General features: G+C 31.1%; 1 protein-coding gene across 6 annotated transcripts in view; it reads right to left on the bottom strand.

Annotated features, from left to right (window-relative positions):
- The window catches only part of LOC118183304 (dynein axonemal heavy chain 2-like), a 405,957-nt gene that overhangs the window by 157,037 nt on the left and 228,840 nt on the right, over positions 1–20,080 (bottom strand). For 5 of the 6 annotated variants that reach the window (XM_085822262.1, XM_085822261.1, XM_085822260.1 and 2 more), the window contains exons 27-28: positions 16,909–17,005; positions 13,568–13,732 (exon numbers count right to left, since the gene is read on the bottom strand). In XM_085822262.1, coding sequence (XP_085678388.1) covers positions 13,568–13,732; positions 16,909–17,005 — 262 coding nt within the window. The remainder of the gene's footprint in view (positions 1–13,567; positions 13,733–16,908; positions 17,006–20,080) is intronic. The other variant, XM_085822258.1, reaches the window with a different exon arrangement.

The following is a 20,080-nucleotide window of genomic DNA, read 5'->3' as shown; positions in this document are numbered from 1 at the left end:
GAATACAATGAAATGTGCTATGTTTACAGAAAAAATCCTTGATTCGCGTGGAACTTTTGTAACAGAATTACAGAAGGATCCCGAATTGAAAGACATTTGTTCTTCTTATCTGTTAAAGATCCTGATCATTTTGAACACCAGGATATTAAAGCTATCAGGAATAGAAGCGCAAATTATGAAGCTATCGACAATCTCTAATTTTACGCAAAAATTACTAATCTGAATTATGAATTGAGACTGGCTGTCCCAGCTAGCTTAAGGTTAAACATTTTAAGGGAGTTGCAGGACCGAGCAGTCAAGTTTGACCAGTTGGGGTATAAGAAAAAATAAATACAGCGAATTCGCAAGTCGGTACATTTTCCGCAGTTGTAAAAATTTGTAAGTGCGTATTGCCAGATCGTTCATTATTTGCCAGCTACGTCTCCTACCCACATAAATGAAAGCAAATATAAGTAGATATTTACTCATTATCGCAGATAATTTTTCTAAGTGGATAGAAATAATCCCTCTAAGAGCCTCGGCTAAAATCGTTCCAGATTCTTTCCTAAGTAAATATATTTTAAAATCGAGCTCCAATTAAAAGTAATTTCGGATAAAGGAAATGAGTGTATTAGTCAAATATTTGAGGGTCTATGCGCAGGGCTTGGCAAACGACATTTGAAAAATGGTGCCTTATCTGCCGCAATTAAACATAGATAAGCGTGTGAATAAGAATATAGTTTTATACGTTAATATGTGAACACTATCATAAGCGCTGAAACAGATGCCACAATTTAGCATTTGTCTTGAGGTTGGCTAAAAATTGTAAGAGGAAGAGAATACAATAAAATGTGCTATGCTTACAGCAAAAATCCTTGATTCGCGTGGAACTTTTGTAACAGAATTACAGAAGGATCCCGAATTGAAAGACATTTGTTCTTTTTATCTGTTAAAGATGCAGATCATTACACGACAAGGAAGACTCCAACAGAATTATTTCTAGGGAGAAAACTAATTTCCCCGCTGGATAAATTATTTTTGGTCAAAAGAGAGCACCAGAATTTAAAATGTGTGAAATATAACAAATAACAGATAAAGCCATATGAAATTCAACCTTGCAATATTTGAATTTCATATGGCAAAAGTTATAGTACGACAGAAAAAGGCGAGAAGTTAATTACAAAGTGGGAGATAAAGTTCTCAAATTAAAATATTTATTATCATGTGCTGTGGAAGACAGCTAGGGGAAGTTTTGCCCACGATTTTTAAGAATCAGATGCAATTGAAAAATTCGGGAGACGATAATTTATTTAAGAGATAGAAATGGGGAAGAGATAGTAGCTAACATGCACCAATCCAAGCCATATTTTGATAGAAGTGAGATGCAAATGTTTAAAGAGGTTTTACAGGAAACGCAAAAAGAAAAGACAGATCCAGATAAGAACAACGACAGAACACCCTTGAAATCGGAAACCCGCGTTTCCGAAAAAAAGAAACTAGAAACCACAACTGCGGAAGAAAACGAATAAGAAAAAAGCCAAACTCTAGAAAGAACAAGACATTAAGGAAGCAGCCAAAAGAAAAAGGATACAAGAGTTCTTGCGAACGTCCAAATGACAACCAACTCACGCTCAAGGTGCAAGAAAAAAATCAGAGCGCTTGTTCCCAAGAATATCTAGGAGTCCGCATCTACCCAAGAAGTGAGAAGTGGAGGAGATAACAACACCGCAAAGGAGGCCGCGAAAGTTCCAACGATCCGTTTCGCTTGAGTTCCTTCCGAAAGGTCCAGCAAAAACTTCGAGACCAATGCCAAATCCTCAATCGTTAAAGAAAGCAGCGGACTCAGAGAATTTTCAAGGATGGAGAAAAGTTGGAAAATTCTGAGAAAGACACCAGAAGAGAACGGTTCAACCAAACGGTGAAACACAGCCCTGGAGACGAATTAGAGTGCGACAAGCAAACTTTACCCTGCGTAGGCGGATTTTGTGACCAAGCGTATGGAGGAATTTCTAAAAACAAAATTTATTTTATTCGCAGAAAACAAAATTTATCTAAAAACAAAATTTATTTTCCTAAATTTATTTTCTTCGCAGATTTAGTTTCTATTTTATGTCGGAAAGTGCAACAGTTGCTATTTTATTTTGAATTTTCCTTCAAGGGAGGTCATTTCAGCTATTCTTCAGTAGCAAGAAACTCCGAATTTAAGTATTCCCATTGATTTTAAGTTAGTCTAGAAACAGAAATTCTGTTTCAGTGCAAGAGACTGATGTGAGGAAAATTTGGTGAAAGTATAAATTAATTTTAAGCAACTTATATGCTTTGAAATAGAGTTTAAGCTTGAATGTTCTTAATATAATATTTTGTAAATGTTTAATGTAGTATGTCTAATGTTTTCGCATTGTAAACGTTAAAGGTGCTGTCAAATACGTGTTAAAGTTAAATGTTTGCATAGTTGTAAGAATTAGAATTTTATAGTGTCATAAAATGATTAAATGTAAGCTAGCAAATTAAGAAAAAATTAAGTTAAAAGCAAAAGCTAGCTACGCATGAAATTTAAGATTAGGCTCTCCAGCCAATACAATAGTTTAACTGGAGAGCCAAACTTAAGCAATTTGACAGCACAGAAGGTTCAGTTTTGAAATTAAGTTGTTTTGATGTCTAATGAGTCTACGTTTCTAACATGTAGGATGTGGATTAGTTGGTAGAATAGTAACCACTTACACAAAAGATATTTCCTCGTTCATATCAGTACATTTTAATTGGAGGGTAGCGAGGAAGGAATTTATTGATAGAATAAATAAAATACATGAAAATTCGGATGAAATTTAAATGGAAAGTTCGACTAAATTTGTATGAAAAGATTTTGCATGAAGTGTTTAAATACCAAGAGGTTCATAAAAGCTGAATAAAATTGAAAAAATATAATATGTGGTGAATTTTTCTGCTAAAATATTTTTTTAAAGTGATTTGAAGGAGATCAGCAGCTGATTTATTGTAAATTGAAGAAAATTATTTCAAGATCCAGTTCTTTGTCATATAGCTGTAAGATTAATTTTAAGATAGTATAAATTCTATGCTACTGTAGGAAGTTGGCGCATGGTTAATAAAAATTTAAGACCTTAAAAATGTCATTAAAGACCTTCGTTGCGAGTACTTAAATTCTGGCAGGTAAAGTTGTAAGGACTTTTATTTTTCTCTAACCATTTATTTTATGTTTAACAGCTTTACTTTCCTTTTTTACTTTCCTGCCAGAATGCAAATTTTATTTCCCGCGGATTCAAATGAGGGAGAAAGAGATAGTATTTAATGGAAGGTTTTAGATTGCTTAATCAGAGCGGGTTCCGTTTGCTGGTGGGTACGTTGCTAGCTGAAACTCTTCGATAGGAGTCCGTCTGCATCGTCGCATTATTCTTCCCATTAGTGTTTATGGTGCCGTCTTAGGTTTGAGCCAAATTGCGCGTTATTCATTCTATGTAGCTTTTGGCTACTTATGACGTTTTTTAGTTTTAAATTGAATGTATTACTTTCGAGTTACACCATAAATGCTGCCTGGTTTCGTAAGCCCAAGAAACAAGAATTGCCTTCTGTTAAATTACTGAGTTTTAATAAAAATGTCTTATATCCTTCTTCTTCCGAAAATCCGCCGAGTACGCTACCGTTACACCACAAAAGTATGCTGGAAGGAAGGAGCAAATACCTTATATGCTCCCTTATATATTTATCTTTTAAAGGGTGACTGGGGATAAGGTGATTCAATAGACAAATTCTAGTGGTGACGAATTATCGACCACTACCTTTTCCTTCGGGTGCCGCTGTAGAGTCAATTAGGTTTTTGTGAAGCAGGAAATATGAAAAATGACTATTGCCCTCGCCAGAACTAAAACCTGGACCTCTTGAATACACACCGAATGTGCTACCGCTATACTGAAAGGAGGGAAAAATACCTTATAAATATAATAAATTACTGATAGCGATAGCATTTGATGTCACTTAATTCTAGTAATGCCTGATAACATATATTGCATTAAGAAGTTCAAACATTCATGCTTTATTACTAAATCTTTCAAAAACAATCCGACTAATAAATTTTATATATTCGCTTTTAAATAACTTCGCCATAAAGAAATATTACAGTTCACTTGTAAATGTGGAGAGCATATATTTTCCGTCCTAGTATTTCAAGAGTTGTACTTCCTATTTGCATGTGGACAAAGCTTGTATATAGTTTAAAGCATTGTTGAGAAAACAAAAATTTATAAAGTCAAAAAATAAGTTATTGCCTTATTCTCTAAATCGGGATTTGACTATATTTTAATCCTTTCCGGCACGCTACCTTTTAAAGTTGGAGTTTTGATTTAAAAAAAAAAAAAAAGGTAGGCAGTCTAATTAGGCCTAGAGGAGTACACAAGTAAAATTTTAGCACTTATCGTTTTAATTCTGTGGGTGTGCCCAAAGTGGCACACTGACTGAATAGAGCTTCGAAAAGAGTGCTGAAACGAGCATTGTTGTCAATACACTGACCGATGAGATGCGGAGAAACAAAGAATACAGACTCTCAGTTGTCCTAGATTATAGGTGAGTCCGGTCTGGGTACACCCAGGATTCGCCGTTTGATTTTAAGCAAGATTTCAAGGTAAAAATTTAAAACTAATATAGAATAAGGAGATTCGCATACAGCCAAAAAAATAACATAGAAATTTCTTTTCAAACAATTCTTTTTATCCCCTAAAAAAATATGGAAGATTTCTTTGAAAAATAAGGGTCTTAAAAAACTAAACATGGCTAAAATATATGGACTCGTTTGTGTTGAGCTGCCATCTATAAATAAAGAAGGTCCAGAGTAACCTATAGTAACTTATAAATCCTTTTTCATTCAATTTTTCTGTGCGTACAGAAGAAAATTTTTAGGTGTGTCCAGACCGGACACACTGTGCCGCAAAGGTTTAAATCTGCTATATATTATTTGTTGTTATTATCAATGACTGACAAAAATAAAATTATTAACACTGAATAAAAGAAAATAATCACTCATGTGATTTCTTCTCTTCTTAATTTATTTATGCTTATAGCAGATATCAATGCACATGAAAAAATGTTAATTAATAATAATATTAAGGTTTACTGCTACACTAATTTAATCTAAGAATGGTTTTAATATTAAGATTAAAACTTAACTTTTCGTTAATTTAAGAAAGGTTGTTGGCAAGTGCAAAAATTTCAATCATAAAATAATTCTGATATTTGATTAATTCATTCCTAAGATTGAAAATACAGACACTTTCCAACACAGTTTTAATCAATACCAATATATTCCTTCAAACAAGAAGTTTATTGCTCATAATAGTTAGAAAAAATCATCGAACTATTCCTGTATTTTTATGAATGATGATTTTGCAAGAGTTTGCTGATACGGGAGATTGAATTTTTGATAAAAACAAGAAATTGCTTGTAACAAAATTAGTAATGCCGATCTGGCTTTCAACTGGGCTCATTCTTCAAGGCTTCTATGCAGAGCTTTATCCTGGTTGCAAATTTTAAGAAAACGGGTTTCTACTATTTTAAGAAGTGCATCAAAACTAAAGGATATTCTGTTGAAAAACTAAAATTTCAAACAAAAATAATTAAATAAATAGCTAAATTATTTCTGTGGATTTTACTGGTCTTTCAGCTCCTTAGCTTTTTGCTAAGAACCATCCTAATCTTTCACGTGAGACCATTCTTTACATTAAATGCCTGATTTGATGAAAATTCATTAAATACTTACGGCAGATGTTAATATAATAAGCACAATAATTCAAACTTTAAATACCGAAAACAGCATATAATTTGCAAAACAATTGAAAATAACAGAACTGTGAATTAAAAAGATCCATTGCTTTCCTCATTAGCAACAAAATAAGAAAAGCATTCACATTAAGAAAAGCATAATTTCATTTTACAATTGATTAGCATCCTAATAAAGGCATCCCAATAAATCCGAACAGTGGTAAAATTATGCTTTATTTAAATGTTCGTTTTAAGAAATGCTTTATGCATTTTGGCGTATTATGTGATGATGCCAGAAAGACCCTTGAATAACAATATTCCATAAACTATATCTCTGGAGAAAGATAAATTAATGTTATCTATAGCGCACAATTTACATCTATAGCCAAAAAGGGGGGGGAGTAAAAACTTTATTTTATTTATTATTTTTTAAATTTAAGAATGACATCTCTTTAAAGTTTTAAATTCATGATTAATGGGTATTGTTTCGACTTTAGAGATATAATTTACTGATTCTGTAATTATAATAATCAATTATAGGGTTATTTTTACATTATGTTTTTCTCTGATATAGCATAAATAAATAAACAAAAAAAAAATCTGAAATGTTTCAGATTTTAAATTACGTCCAAAGGAGCGTTTTTTAACGTTTTGTATGTTACATTTATTTATTAAATATCATGTTCTCTGCATTTAAATCATACAATTCAGTTCAATAGCAATATCGCAAAATAATTTTAAAATGAGCATACATTTAAAATTTCCGATATACAGTTCCGCGCGCTTGAGATAAAAAGGTTCTTTTCCCCCGTAGAGTGTTGCCATTGCTCGCTTTTAAATCGCTGAACTATTGTTACTAAAAAATTCATTAAAGTTTTGCAAAATATGAAATCGATAATAAAACAAATTCGAAATTTAAAATTTGGTCTTCCACATGCCCATATTCGTAGGAGAATTACGTCATTCAAAATTCGATACTCTATGTACCGTTGTTTTATCACAATGCGAGAAATGTACATGCATTTATGCAGATTTTTCATTATTTAATTTCTCCAAATATAATGCAGGACTCTAACATTTGGTAGCAACAGTTGAAAAGTGATTCGCCGTTTATATTGATTCAATGCAAAATCGCATAACGAAAGCAATAGTCCTTTAGGTTATCTTTGGATTAATAAATAAAAAAATCTGATGTGTACACCACATGACTTCCTTGTACGGAATATTAAATTATACGCATTTGTTTCTTGCATTTCTTTTAAACTTATTGGATTTAATTAAATCTACTTCGCCGACAGCGCATAAACCACAATAGAATAAAGGCATTCTTTAAAATTCACTCTATTTGTTTAACATAGCGACACTCTGGCACTAGGTTCACTTAACAGTATTATATTTCATTCATATTATAACTCAGAATGCACAAAATGTATATCATTTAAAGAATTATCTAATCGTTGCCACATGTTCTTTTCAAATACTATAATAAAGCTAGAACGATGTAAAAAAGAAATTAAGCAAACAAAACAAAAAAGAAACAGTTTTTCGCAGACGATTGAGTATTTCTCATTCAATTAATTCAGTTTTCACTTCGCGACAAGACAAAAATACATAAAAGCTCAAAATATCTGTATTAAAAATTACTAATTATTAAAAATTAAATTACTAATTATTAAAAATTAAGTAAATCTTAAACACTTATTTCCTCAAAAAAATTCCAGAAAGGATTAAGCATGCTTTAATTCGCAATAATAAATGAAGGCGTTATTTTTGTTGTTGCGAAGCTTAGTCTCTCTAGATCGGCAACAAATCTACAATTCTGCTGTTTCAAATGTAAACAAATATGTCCACCATGTTATTTAAAACTTAACCGCAGTTAAACAGCTTTTAAATTGTTGATAATTGTAAAAATATTGCTTCCAGAATTACGAAAGGCACAAAACCCTTAACCGGAAGATAAGAAAAACATAATTCAATCATTTTTAAAGCAAAAAATGTACAATTTACAAACATATAAGAGTAAAGAAACTGAGATCACTGTGCCGAGTAACAGTATATATAAATATAGTATTTATATACGTTGGTGCGGCCGATTGCAAACAAAATACGAGGTGCACATCTACATGTTATAGCAGTCCTATATACAAAATTTCAACGTTATGAGGCTACTCGTTTTTGAGTTATGCGAGATACGTACGTACGCACGCACGTACCTTTGTACGCACGTACGTACATACGTTCGTACAGACGCCACGAAAAATTCTCTATAGAATTAATTTTAAAGCAGTTTTATCATTTTTTTGGACGAAACGAGTCTTTTATTCTGTCCTTACGTACAGATATCACGCAAAAACATCGTTAAATTGCATTCGATAGCGGTCAAAATGGATATTTTCGTTGAAATATGCTGCCTGAAACTTTTCGCGATTACAATACTTCCTTTTTACTTCGCACAAGGAAGTAAAAACAAAATAAAAATTTAAAAAAAAAATCTGAAATGTTTCAGATTTTAAATTACGTTCAAAGGGGCTGACAAAAGACTGGACACCAAAGGAAAACAAAAAGTCTGAAAGGTTTTAGATTATACGTTACGTCCAAAGGGTCGTCGTTTTTTTTTAACATTTTGTGTGTTACATATATTTATTAAATATCATGTTCTTTGCACTTTAAACCATAAAATTCAGTTCAACAGCAGTATCGCAAAATAGTTTTAAAACGAGCATTTTTTTTAAATTTCCATTTCAAAGATTCACGCGCTGGAGATAAAAATGTTTTTTTTTTCTTCTTCTTTCTGTAAAAAGTTGCCATTGCTCGCTTTGAAATCCTTGAATTTGTTAATCAAAAATTCGTTAAAGTTTTACAAAATAGGAAATCGATAATAAAACAAATTCTAAATTTGGTCTTCCACGTGCCTATATTCGTAGGAGGATTACGTCATTCAAAATTCGATGGCTCTATGTACCGTTGTTTTATCACAATGCGAGAAATGTATATACATTTATGCAGATTTTTCATTATTATAACCTAAAGCTAAATGGCAACAGTCAACAAAAATTGAAACATCTAAGATCTGAACCGTTAGTTAAAAGAGATTCTACAGATTTTTGCATGGGCATAACTTTTCCTCTTATCCAAGAGTAACTGCTTTATGTTACCTTTATTACTTTTGACATAACTCATAATTTGACATAACTTAATTCTTCCATGTAGTGTTTTTCTTATAATTAAAATTCTTTCTTATTTGCTTGGTTAAATGTAAAGTTTACATGGCCGTCTGGTTATAAACTGGCAGCCCAACAGTAGGCCCGAATCCTCAAAAATTTAAAACTTATTACCGAAAGCGGAGCGCAATTTTTTTCTTCGAGCTCTTCCTGCGTTAAAAGAAGAAAATTACCACCCTGGTGATATGGAAAATTTTGATTTTTGACGATTTGGAAATTAACAGCCATCCGAGGAGTGAAGGATTAATCCAATGTCCTTGCGTTTACTGTAAAGCAATCATGCAGTAAGTAGGAATTGTATTTTATACAAAGTTAAATTGATTATGATAGTTTAACATAGAGCAAAAGCATGTTTAATTTTGTAAATAAAAAGAAATAATATGTGAGAATCAAAAAGAAATGAATCAACAGAAGGAAATGATTGAAAATATGTCATTAAAACTCAAAGCTACTGGAACGGATGTACCAAAGAATAAATGTGGAAATTCTCCAGATCCTAAATTCAATCTTGTTAGTCTCAGTTATCATTGATTAGAAAAGAAATCTTAAACTCTATTTGAAAAACCTGCGAAAAAAAATGGAGCAAGCTTGGAAGAAGAATTATAAGACCTTGGAGATGGAGGAAACGGTTTAAAAACTGAAAGGCTCTGGTTCTACAACAGATGATTGTTCTAGTAAACTTTTTAATATTCTCATAAGAAACAAAATTCAAATTTAGAAGTGGCTCAAAAATGTGTTGAATTAAGTGTAGTCGTCTAGCAAAAGTAATAAAGATAAACAAAATAGTAATTCCCACATGTGCAGTCAAGTTGCCTTCGAACAATTCTGCGATTTCAAAAATTTTACTTTCTAAGTTTTAAGTTCCTTTTACAGTAGAGTGGATCTGATATTGTGATTTGGCTTTTAGAATTCGAGAGTCGCTTCAAACCAGGGGGAGATCCAACCCCATATAATGAACTTTTCAAGAACTGATTCTATGTTAAGTGAATCATTCCGATTCAGTGATGTTTCAGGGAATCATCCCGATTCAGTGATGTTTGAGGGAATCATCTCGATTCCATGTTAAATGAATCATAACGATTCAGTGAAGTTTTAGGGAATCATCCTGATTCCATGTTAAATGAATCATAACGAGTTTGAGTGGAATAACCCTGATTCCATGTTAAATGAATCATCCCGATTCATTGATGTTTTGGAGAATCATTCTGATTCTGTGCAGTTAAATCAATCATTTCAAACTCATCATCAAAAGATTCCCGGTTTACTCTTCATAGAGATGAATGTGAAATATCTTGCCGACTCTTCGTCGAGACGTCATCAGAGCCCGAGGGGGAGTCTATAACCTAACGCTAAATGGCAACAGTCAACAAAAATTGAAGCATCTAAGATCTGAATCGCTAGTTAAAGAGATTCGACAGATTTTTGCATGGGCATAACTTTTCCTCTTATCCAAGAGTAACTGCTTTATGTTACCTTTATTACTTTTGACATGTAATTCTTCCATGTAGTGTTTTTCTTATAATTAAAATTCTTTCTTATTGGCTTGGTTAAATGTAAAGTTTACATGGCCCTCTGGTTATAATATTTAATTTCTTTAAATATAATATAGGGCAATAATACTTTGTGGCAACAGTTTGAAAAGTGATTCGCCGTTTGTAGTGAATCGACGCAAAATCGCGAAACGAAAACAATAGTCCTTCAGGGACAAACCCCTTTGGACTTATAACATTTTTTTACCCTTTTTTTTTAAATAAATGATTTATAAAATGTGCAGTTCATTCTGACTATTACTGTGGATGGTTAAAGAACTTCAGGAGACAAAAGAAATAAATTCTATTAATTAAGTAAAATGTTCCAGGTTGAAAAAAACCAGGTCTAAACAAAAGTAAAAGTAACAGCTTTTGCAGACAACCTGTCTGCTTCATCAGGTTGAAGTGAAATGAATGGCCGACCTCGTTCTTCTTTCTTAATTGCTGTTGTACTTCTCAGAACTGACTTAGATGACTACAGATATATTGTAGAATGAACAGAAGGTCTGTGTTGCAATACAGTCTAGAGCTTACTTCTAGTCTTTCTCTAATTTTAAAGCTACATTTTTCCCGGGTTTATTGATGTTTCATGCAAATATTAAATATTGTGCTCCAAGGAGTATTTAACAAAAGATGCACTATTTTCATTGATGTACTTGTTGTCATAGACATTTTAAATATTGTAACAGATTTTGTATTTAATTTGCCCTTTTTAGTAGAATTATGAATAAATTGTTCCATTTCCTTGTGCAATGCAGCACGAAACTTATTTGAAGAGAAAGCTACGCCGGAAAAGTTAAAATACAGGAGCACGCGCATTTAATAAATAGATATCTAGTAATTGCTTTTGCTTTCCAGAAAACTCGAGAAATAAAAATTACCCGAATGTTCTCGTGCATGTTTAAAGAGCTTATAAAAGCCGGATCAAAACATATCAATTCAGTTGTTTAGCAATTGTTTATTTAGTTCTTGTTGTCGATTGTAACGAATTCGCTGTGAGATCGGATTAGCCTTCTCTTACGATTTAAATTGTGTTCTGTATAACGTTTTAGTGGTTTAAAATATAACTACTGTGAGATATTGTGATATTGTATGAATATTTCTGAGGAAATTTCAGCATTTTGTTTTATTTTTGGGGGCTAAGAATAAATTTTATTAACTTTTCATCGACTTGTGCATTCAATCCATTGGGATCTCGTACGCACGCAATAATATGTTTTTATGCCTTAGCAATTCCTTCTGATAATTTTCAGAAAGTCGAAATGATACATTGTGTTTCTTTCGACTTTGTCCCATTCATTTATTGAATATGGATGCTTCAAGGATATTTAACCGAACATGTCTTATTTTTATTGATGATGTCCACAAGAAAGCTTCAAGGAGAAACTGGCCTTAAAGTTAAATCTGGATTGGTGAAAAAATAGTATATTCTTGAAATCTAATGAGCATTTCATTTTTTAAGAAAATGCGTACCGAAAAGCAGATATTTAACCCAACTGTACTATGTTGAAAACAATCCTAAAGATAAAAGAAACACTAGAGAAATATATTATGGAATGATGAAAAAACGATTTGGAATCAATGGGAAACACGTTATTTTCCATTGTCAAGGCCAGACATATAATCCAAAATATACAAGAAAAACCATTAAAAGTATAGGTGGCAGTATTACGGTGTGGGGTTCTTTTTCATGGAATGATTTGGGCTCAGGTTTTCGTGTAAGATGGTATTACGACCAAAGAGGTGCATGTGGATATCTTAGAGAGTACGGTGTTATCATGGACAGTAGAAGACCTGCCACCGAAATGGCAAATTATCAACAAGATAATGATCCACGTCATTCAGGAAAGCTGATTTAAACAGAACAGGTTTCATGCTCAGTCATTGGGCCTAACTCCAATTTATAACATATGGCATAACTAGAAGATTAAATGAACCAGAACCCATCAAATCTGAAGGAACTTTGGAGGGATGTAGAAGATTCAAAGCATTCTCTTCGTGTTGCAAAATGACAAAAATTAGTTGACTCCATGCCCCATAGAATCAGTGCAATCCTTTAATACAAGGGATTAGCAACTAAATTTTAATAAAAAAGTTAAAATTTTTGTACTAAATCATTATTCTCAGTAACAGGATATTCTTACCTTTTGGTCTAGTGCAGTTTTGGATAGGTTTTGGATAATTAGCAATGATGCTTACAGAATCAATAAATTATATCATTAATGTCCAAAACATATATATTATTCATGAATTTAATGTGATAAGAAGTCGTTATACCTTAAATTACTAAAAAAAAGTGTTTCCATTTTTCATTTTTTTTTCTTTCTCTCCTTTTCTACCCCTTTTTTGACCAGAGCTATAAAGGTTAGAAGGAAAGTGTTTGCAAGGAATTTTAAAGATTTTATATTTAATTTTTGTATCATATTCATGTTACACACTATGAAAGCCCCATGCAGCCCACTTGTTCAGTCATAGGAATAGAGTTAAAGGTAAATTACCAAAGTTCAGTGAACCTATCCGACCAGTCATTAGTAGCATTGAAGAGAGATGAGCATTAAATCATCTCTTAAAATAATTTAAGCATTCAATTTAGGATGATTTGTAATACCGTTTTAATAATAAATTTTGCTTAATTTCAAAATATAAGAAAGCCCTTTAGTACTAAATTAAATAGCACATAAAATATCATTTCTTATAAATTTGTGCTAACTGTAGATCATTATATATATTTAAGTCTGTAGGGATTATTTTAACTTTCTAATAATTATTTTAATTTGAAACCCTTTCCTTTAAATTCTTGTCTAACACACAAATAAATCAATATCTTCATAAATCAATGCTACTTATAAAGGAAATTTACATTTGAATATTGCGCTTAAAATATAAAGCAAGTATTATGAAAAATGTTATTTTTATGTTTGTTTAGGAATTCTTGTAAATATGTAAAAAAATAATTTTAAAATATTTTGAGAAATTTGGATTCTACAACCAACATGCATTCAAATCTTCTAAAAATATGGAAAAAATTCTTAATCTGACTTAAATTACAAACAAATAAAAAATATCTCTTACAGAAACTTTAATCATCCACCTTTCCTTTTCAGAATTTAAGCCTTCGATAATACTTTCAGCCCTTTCTAATTTCAATGCAAGGATTTTTGCAGTTCTAGCATATTCTCCTTTTTTCTGTAGCAGTAACTCATGCTCTTGTTCTAAGCGTTTAATTGCTGCTTCAAGCTATTTTAATATAAATTAATTCTAAATTTTAAATTTCTTTAAAGACTAAAATGATTTTACCTTAATCACATTCAAAATCAACCAAACAATTATAAAATATAACTGTATTAAAAATTATTTATGAAAAAAGATTTAAAAAATCGGAAATTATGGGTATTCGGGAGTTAGATTAAACCAGTAATAAAATAAAAACTGAAAAATTAATGTAAGACAAAATTTGTGAAATGTACATGAAGATATAAATTTTCATTATTTGATTTGTTTTTGTAAGGATAGCATTATGTTTCTTAATTTTCTAATGTTTATTCAATTTCTTTGAGTTCTATTTCATAATTCCAATTAAGATTAACACTGTTTAATTTTTATACAAATAGTTTTGAATTAACATGCTTAAAAGCGAAGGTGTCGGGGGACATTTACTCAAGTATTTTATAAATTTTACTATATAAATTGCTTTTCACTCAAAATTTGTATTAGCGAAAATGCTTAATTCAGAATGAGTTCTTCGGTACTCTACTTTGGTTCTAAATCCCATCATTTCACGGAACTATTTGGCCTAATTTAATTTGCCAATTTGGCATAACCATACTTACTTGAGTAAAAGACGAAACACCTTCGTCTTTTACTCAGTTGTTCATTGAACGGGAATTGGTTTGTTCCGCTTGAAAAGTCAACTAATTTCCGATCAATAGCGATAATTACTTGCTTTTAATTTAATTTCTTTTTCAAAGTTTGAAATTTTTTTATTCATGATTTAATTCAAGTCCCCGTAAAACATTTTTAATAATTTACATTCAAGTTACTTTAAAACATAATTTTCGGAATTAAACTTCCTACATATGGGTTCACTCTTTTTTGACACTTCTACTAAAACTTATATTGGGAGATAATATAATCAATATTTCTTTAATAAATAAATTATTATTATCTTACTTTGCAGCTATTGCGCAATTTTTGAAAAACTTGTTTTCGAACTAAATGAATTTAATATTATATATATATATATATGTGTGTGTGTGTGTGTGTGATGTACCAGATTTCGTCCGGAATAAATAGATTGGTGAAGAATCATAGATGTAGTCGTGGCTTAAATTATCAGACGATAAGTTTAAAAAACAGGATCCATTTATTATTGTTTAGGAGAAATAGCAGTTACAAAAATCAAAACTCCGGAGTAAATAAAAAGAACTACTAATAACTTTTTGTATGAAGTTTACTGCATCGTTACATTAAAGAAAAGACCCCGATATTCCTTTGCGAGTCCTTTTATAGGCTCTGGAAATGCGGAGCTTCCAATAAATGACGTCAGCCTCGTCAGCCACTCCATTTCGTTTTAAATATTTCCAGAACATTCTATAACTGTACGTGTAGAAAAGGCGGAAAAAACAACTTGGCTACGGGGCTGTGGATTTAATTCCACGTATTTCAAATAAAAGAACGTCGCCATTAAAAATGAAAAGAACATACAGTTAGAATTTTAAGTGTATTCTTGACTATGGAATTTAATTATTACACACACACACACATATATATATATATTATGTACATATACGTATTATATATATATATATATATATATATATATAAATATTATATATATATATATATAATCTAAATTATAGGCAGAGTGCTAAAGCTTCCTTCGCTCAGCCGACTGTTTGACATGGCATCAATGAAACAGCCAAAACAGACTCACAGTTCTTATATTATTTTTTTCACTTATTAAGAAAAATGACTCAAGCACCATTTTCTATTTTAATGACAAACTATAACTACATGCTAGTAGTATCAAGGAATTATCAAATTTGAGATTTTAATGGCCATATTTTACAGAACTTCAGTCATTTCCTATCCCACAAATACTTTAATTTCATTGATTCTTTAATTATTGGGATATCTTTAAAATCTTTTCTTCTTAATTCTGTTCAGTTCAGCTCTTGGAATTTCATTTTTATTTGAAGGATTACAGGGAAAAAGTACAGATGGTTAAATCAAAAGAGTGAAAATGAAAAAAGACAGACATGACAACCAAGTTGTTTTGGATTGAAAACCACATTGCTACTGCTGATGGAATAACATGAAGTAATATCCATTTCCTAAGGACCATAAAATATAAGAGTTTCAACCTCATATGATTATGCTGATACTTTACCATGCCAATAATAGCGCTGATTGTTGGCTTCGTGGATTGAATTTTTGCAGAATTATATTGGGGCTACAGAATTCCTTTATGGCTGAGAAAGAGATTTAACAACAGACGTTAATAGTACTGCTTTAGCCTTGCCACATTTTTTTCAGATGGTACAGACCGTTGTGAGAATATTTTATTTTTCGGGCTTTAGAACTCGTGTATCAATGAGCTCCTAGAAGAGCAAAGTCAAGGTTAATAGTTGCCACTAATATTCACATGTAATCCAATATTTTAATGAAGGAAAATATGGAATGGCATTGATACTACTGAAAAGACTACCGAGTCTCAGATGGATATTGAACCCGAGGCTATATCTCTACAGGAAGACACTTGACATCTATATCTTTCAAAAAATGGTAATCACTCCAAATACTTTTTTTTCTTAACCTTCTGTTAAAGTCTGATGTAATTTGATTTTGACTAATTTATGAAACTGTGATGGATTAAATATGGAAAAATTTAACTATTTAATAATAATAATTTTTTTTTATTTCAGAAAATAACTTCTTGGGTAAAATGTTACCCAAGAAGTTGTTTTCTGAAATCAAGATATCAATGATGGTAACAAAATAGAGAAAGAAAGACAACGGAAAAATCTAGTCTCAAGTTGGTATTTTTAAAGTGGAAAGGAGCAGAATATTTACTACAAAGATTTCAGTTTGTTTCATATTATCTCCTGAAATGCATACAGCATTTCCATTTACTACTAGTGCCAAACTGATTTTAAATTTTTTCCATTTTTAAGTTCATGCTCGCTTTTCCTCCCCCCTTTTACTAAAAGTTTCTTGAAATTGTTAAAGACTAACTGTTATTTAAATTTATATATAAGCGTAGTGAGAAAAACCAAAATAATCATTTGCATGAAAATGAATTTTAGAAGGCGTTTGACGAGAAGTATCAAAGCTTTTTTTTTTCTGTAGCTAAAGAATATTGTTTAAGAAATAGGATTTAAAGTAATAATTTTAGAGAAAAAAAGTTTATTTACTTCTTCCAGCTCTTTCAATAAACTAGCTAAAGTTTTCTGAAGTCTGTCCAATTCTTCCTGAGCAATTCGAAGTCTTTCCTTTTTAGGTTTCACTTTTCTGTAAAAAGCCAAAAAGAAAAATGAAAGAAAAGAATATTGTAATACAGCATATTATACTAGTTTTAAAATAAACAGAAATATTTCAAATTTTGTACATATAAACTGTATATGGTATTATTATCAGGGGCATATAAGCATTTACTAAATTTGTTGCATTTGTTGAAAAACAAAACAACTTTTTTAATTGCTTATAAATTACATTGCAAGCTAGAGAAATTTCACTTTTGTTCCTCTGATTCAGTTCGAAAATCTTCTCCTAAACAACTGATTTTCTAATTTGGAATCTTTCAGCAAGGCTCTTGTTTCTTCTATTAATGTTCAATTCATTCTTCATGCTTTTCGATTTAATTGTGATGAAAAAAAGGACAATATAATCCAAAATAATTCTTCCTTTTACATGAACTTTTTAAATTTTCACTAATGAATTCTCCTCCATATCTTTATACTCCCATGTTGCAATCAGATTCTATTTCTACCTCACAAATCTTTAGTGCATTAAACTTTTAATATTTACCTTCTATCACATATACCACTATAGAATTCGCATGATCATTAGGAAAAGTTATAAACTATTTCTTTTTATCCCAATTTACTGAATCAACTGGCCCACACAACGCAGTATGAACTATTTCCAAAGATTTCTTAGATCTTATTCTGTCATATTAAAAGGCAATCTTCTTTATATAACTTGCAAACATATTCCACAAACAAAACCATCCTTCAGACAATCGTCGGATATCTTCAAGACAGTTTCTTCAGGCTTTTATAACCAAGATATTTTAATCTTTTGCGATATAATATAGTTTCAGATGCCTTCCCTTCAGCTGAAATATTCACATTTTAAAATTTCTTATCAAGAATTACATTATACAAACTATTTTCAGTTCTATAACCTTCTAAAATGTTTTTACTTTCTTTTTTATTTCCACTTTATTATAAAAGACTTCACCACTGTTATTAGTTTTTGCACATGCTGAATAATAAATTCTTATTTAACAATGGAACACATAATATATAATTCAAAGTACATCAGTTTCCAGTGCACTTGGTTCGTTATGTAAACCCAGAATTGAAGCAGCAGTCAATGGAGTGGAAACACACAGTATCTTCCAAAAGAAAATATTCAAAAAATTTATGTCAACCCAAAAAATCCGAAAATGTGCACCACATTTTCGGATATGAAAGGGATTCTGCTTTTTGAATTTCTTCTTAGAGGTAAAATTGTAAATGCTTCTCGATACTGTGAGACTGAAATCAGTTTCGGTGTACAATTCAAAACAAAAGGGAGAAATGCTTAGTGAAGCAATCCTTTGCTTCATGACGATGCTCGGCCCTGTGCAGCTACCGTTACTCAAGATTCGGTTTACAGCACTTCGATCATCCCCCTACAGTCTAGACCTGCCACCATCGGACTACCATTTGCACATGAAGCGTCACCTTCGAGGTCAACACTTTAAAAGTGCGAATGACACAAAAATTGCTAATTGTTGTTAGACCATAAATATCTGTTTTGAATCTTGACAAAAATCATTGATTTTTGCTTTACGGAAAACATTTCTTAAAAACTTCCAGTAGAACCTGACTCTTTTTTCCTGAAGACATTGATTCATGCCAAAATAAGGTCTTCTTCATGAAGTTTATTCTTCATGAAGTGAAGCGTGGAAATTACAAAATACTGTAGCTTTCTTCCTTCTAACACTTCCTTAATTTTTTTAATCGTCTTTTATTTCACCCTCATTAAGATGTTTCTTCAGAGATGAAAATTCAGAGATTCTTAAGGTGTTGACATTTTCTCTTTTAATCACCAACCATCTTGCCATAATATCGTTTAATTACTGTTCATGATTTGCCATGTGTGCAGATCCATATATTCAAGACTGTCTATCAGAAAAATAGAGTTACGAAAACAGATGTACACAAATTTTATATAACTGTATAATAATAATAATGTAAAGTTTTTCACCCTTTTTATATTGTGCCTTCATAGCGTGACTGAGAAACACGTCTAGTTAGCAACTCAGTAACGTTCAAATTTTGCACTAATTTCTTAAAATTATTAGCCCAAAAGGGATCTATTAATTTCAAAATAGGATTGCGTTGGTTTACTATAATCGGTGTATCACTTTTCAAATTGTTGCCAGCAAATATTATCGCCTTGTATAATTTTTAAAGAAATTTAATACTGAAGCATCTGCATGTACGTTCCTCGTACTGTGAAAAACGACGATATCTAGCCATCAAATTTTGAATAATGTAGTTATCCACTCGAACATGAAGCTTGAATTTTGAGTTTCGGATTTGTTTTATTATTTATTTCATATTCTATAAAACCTTTAATGAATTTTTGATTAACAAACTTAATGACTTGAAAGCCAGCAATGGCAATACTGATCGAAATAAAACTTTATTTTCCGCACGCAAGACTGTTGCCATTCGTGGAAATGTAAGATATTTATCTTTTAATTTTAATTAACAAACTCTATGAAAGCAATATGTAGTAGCGGTCGGAAATAAAATACTTTTATCTTCCACGCGTCAGCGTGTTGCCATTCAGTTAAGCCGAAGATGCTGGACTTAAGATAAATTTAGTTTTGGTGGGTATTGAGTAAAAAACTAACCGTTTTAAAAGCAAAAAACGCAGTTCTTAAGTATACGTTTTTATACTTTTTGATTAGATTGATATAAACAAACATGTATTAAAATCATGAGATGTCTCATTAGAAATTTTCAATATATTTATGAAATTACACTAGTTGGCCTCATTATAATCATTATATACTTTTTTTATTTTAATGGTAATGATTAAAATATGCTAGATGATTTTCTTTAAAAACTAGCTAGTTTTTAAAGAAATAGTATGTAAGATTCTAACCTGTTTACTTTTAAGTTACAGTTAAAGTTGCGTAACCTTAAGAATTGGTAAGCAAATAATCGCTTGAGTTCGTGAGACAGTAAATAAAACTTGAGAAGGTTTAAAGACCCTTTCTTATTCCAAATTAATTTCACAGAACTTGGAGTTTTACAATAAAGCTTCCACTCGGGGTTGAACTCAAAAACTAAGAAATGAACTTAA

This window comes from Stegodyphus dumicola, chromosome 8, assembly GCF_044657685.1.
Source record: "Stegodyphus dumicola isolate Sdum_Otavi_A_Nest chromosome 8, ASM4465768v1".
Classification (NCBI taxonomy): Eukaryota; Metazoa; Arthropoda; class Arachnida; order Araneae; family Eresidae; genus Stegodyphus; species Stegodyphus dumicola.
The sequence above is the reverse complement of the archived record's forward strand: the minus strand, read 5'-3'. Positions and strand labels throughout refer to the sequence as shown.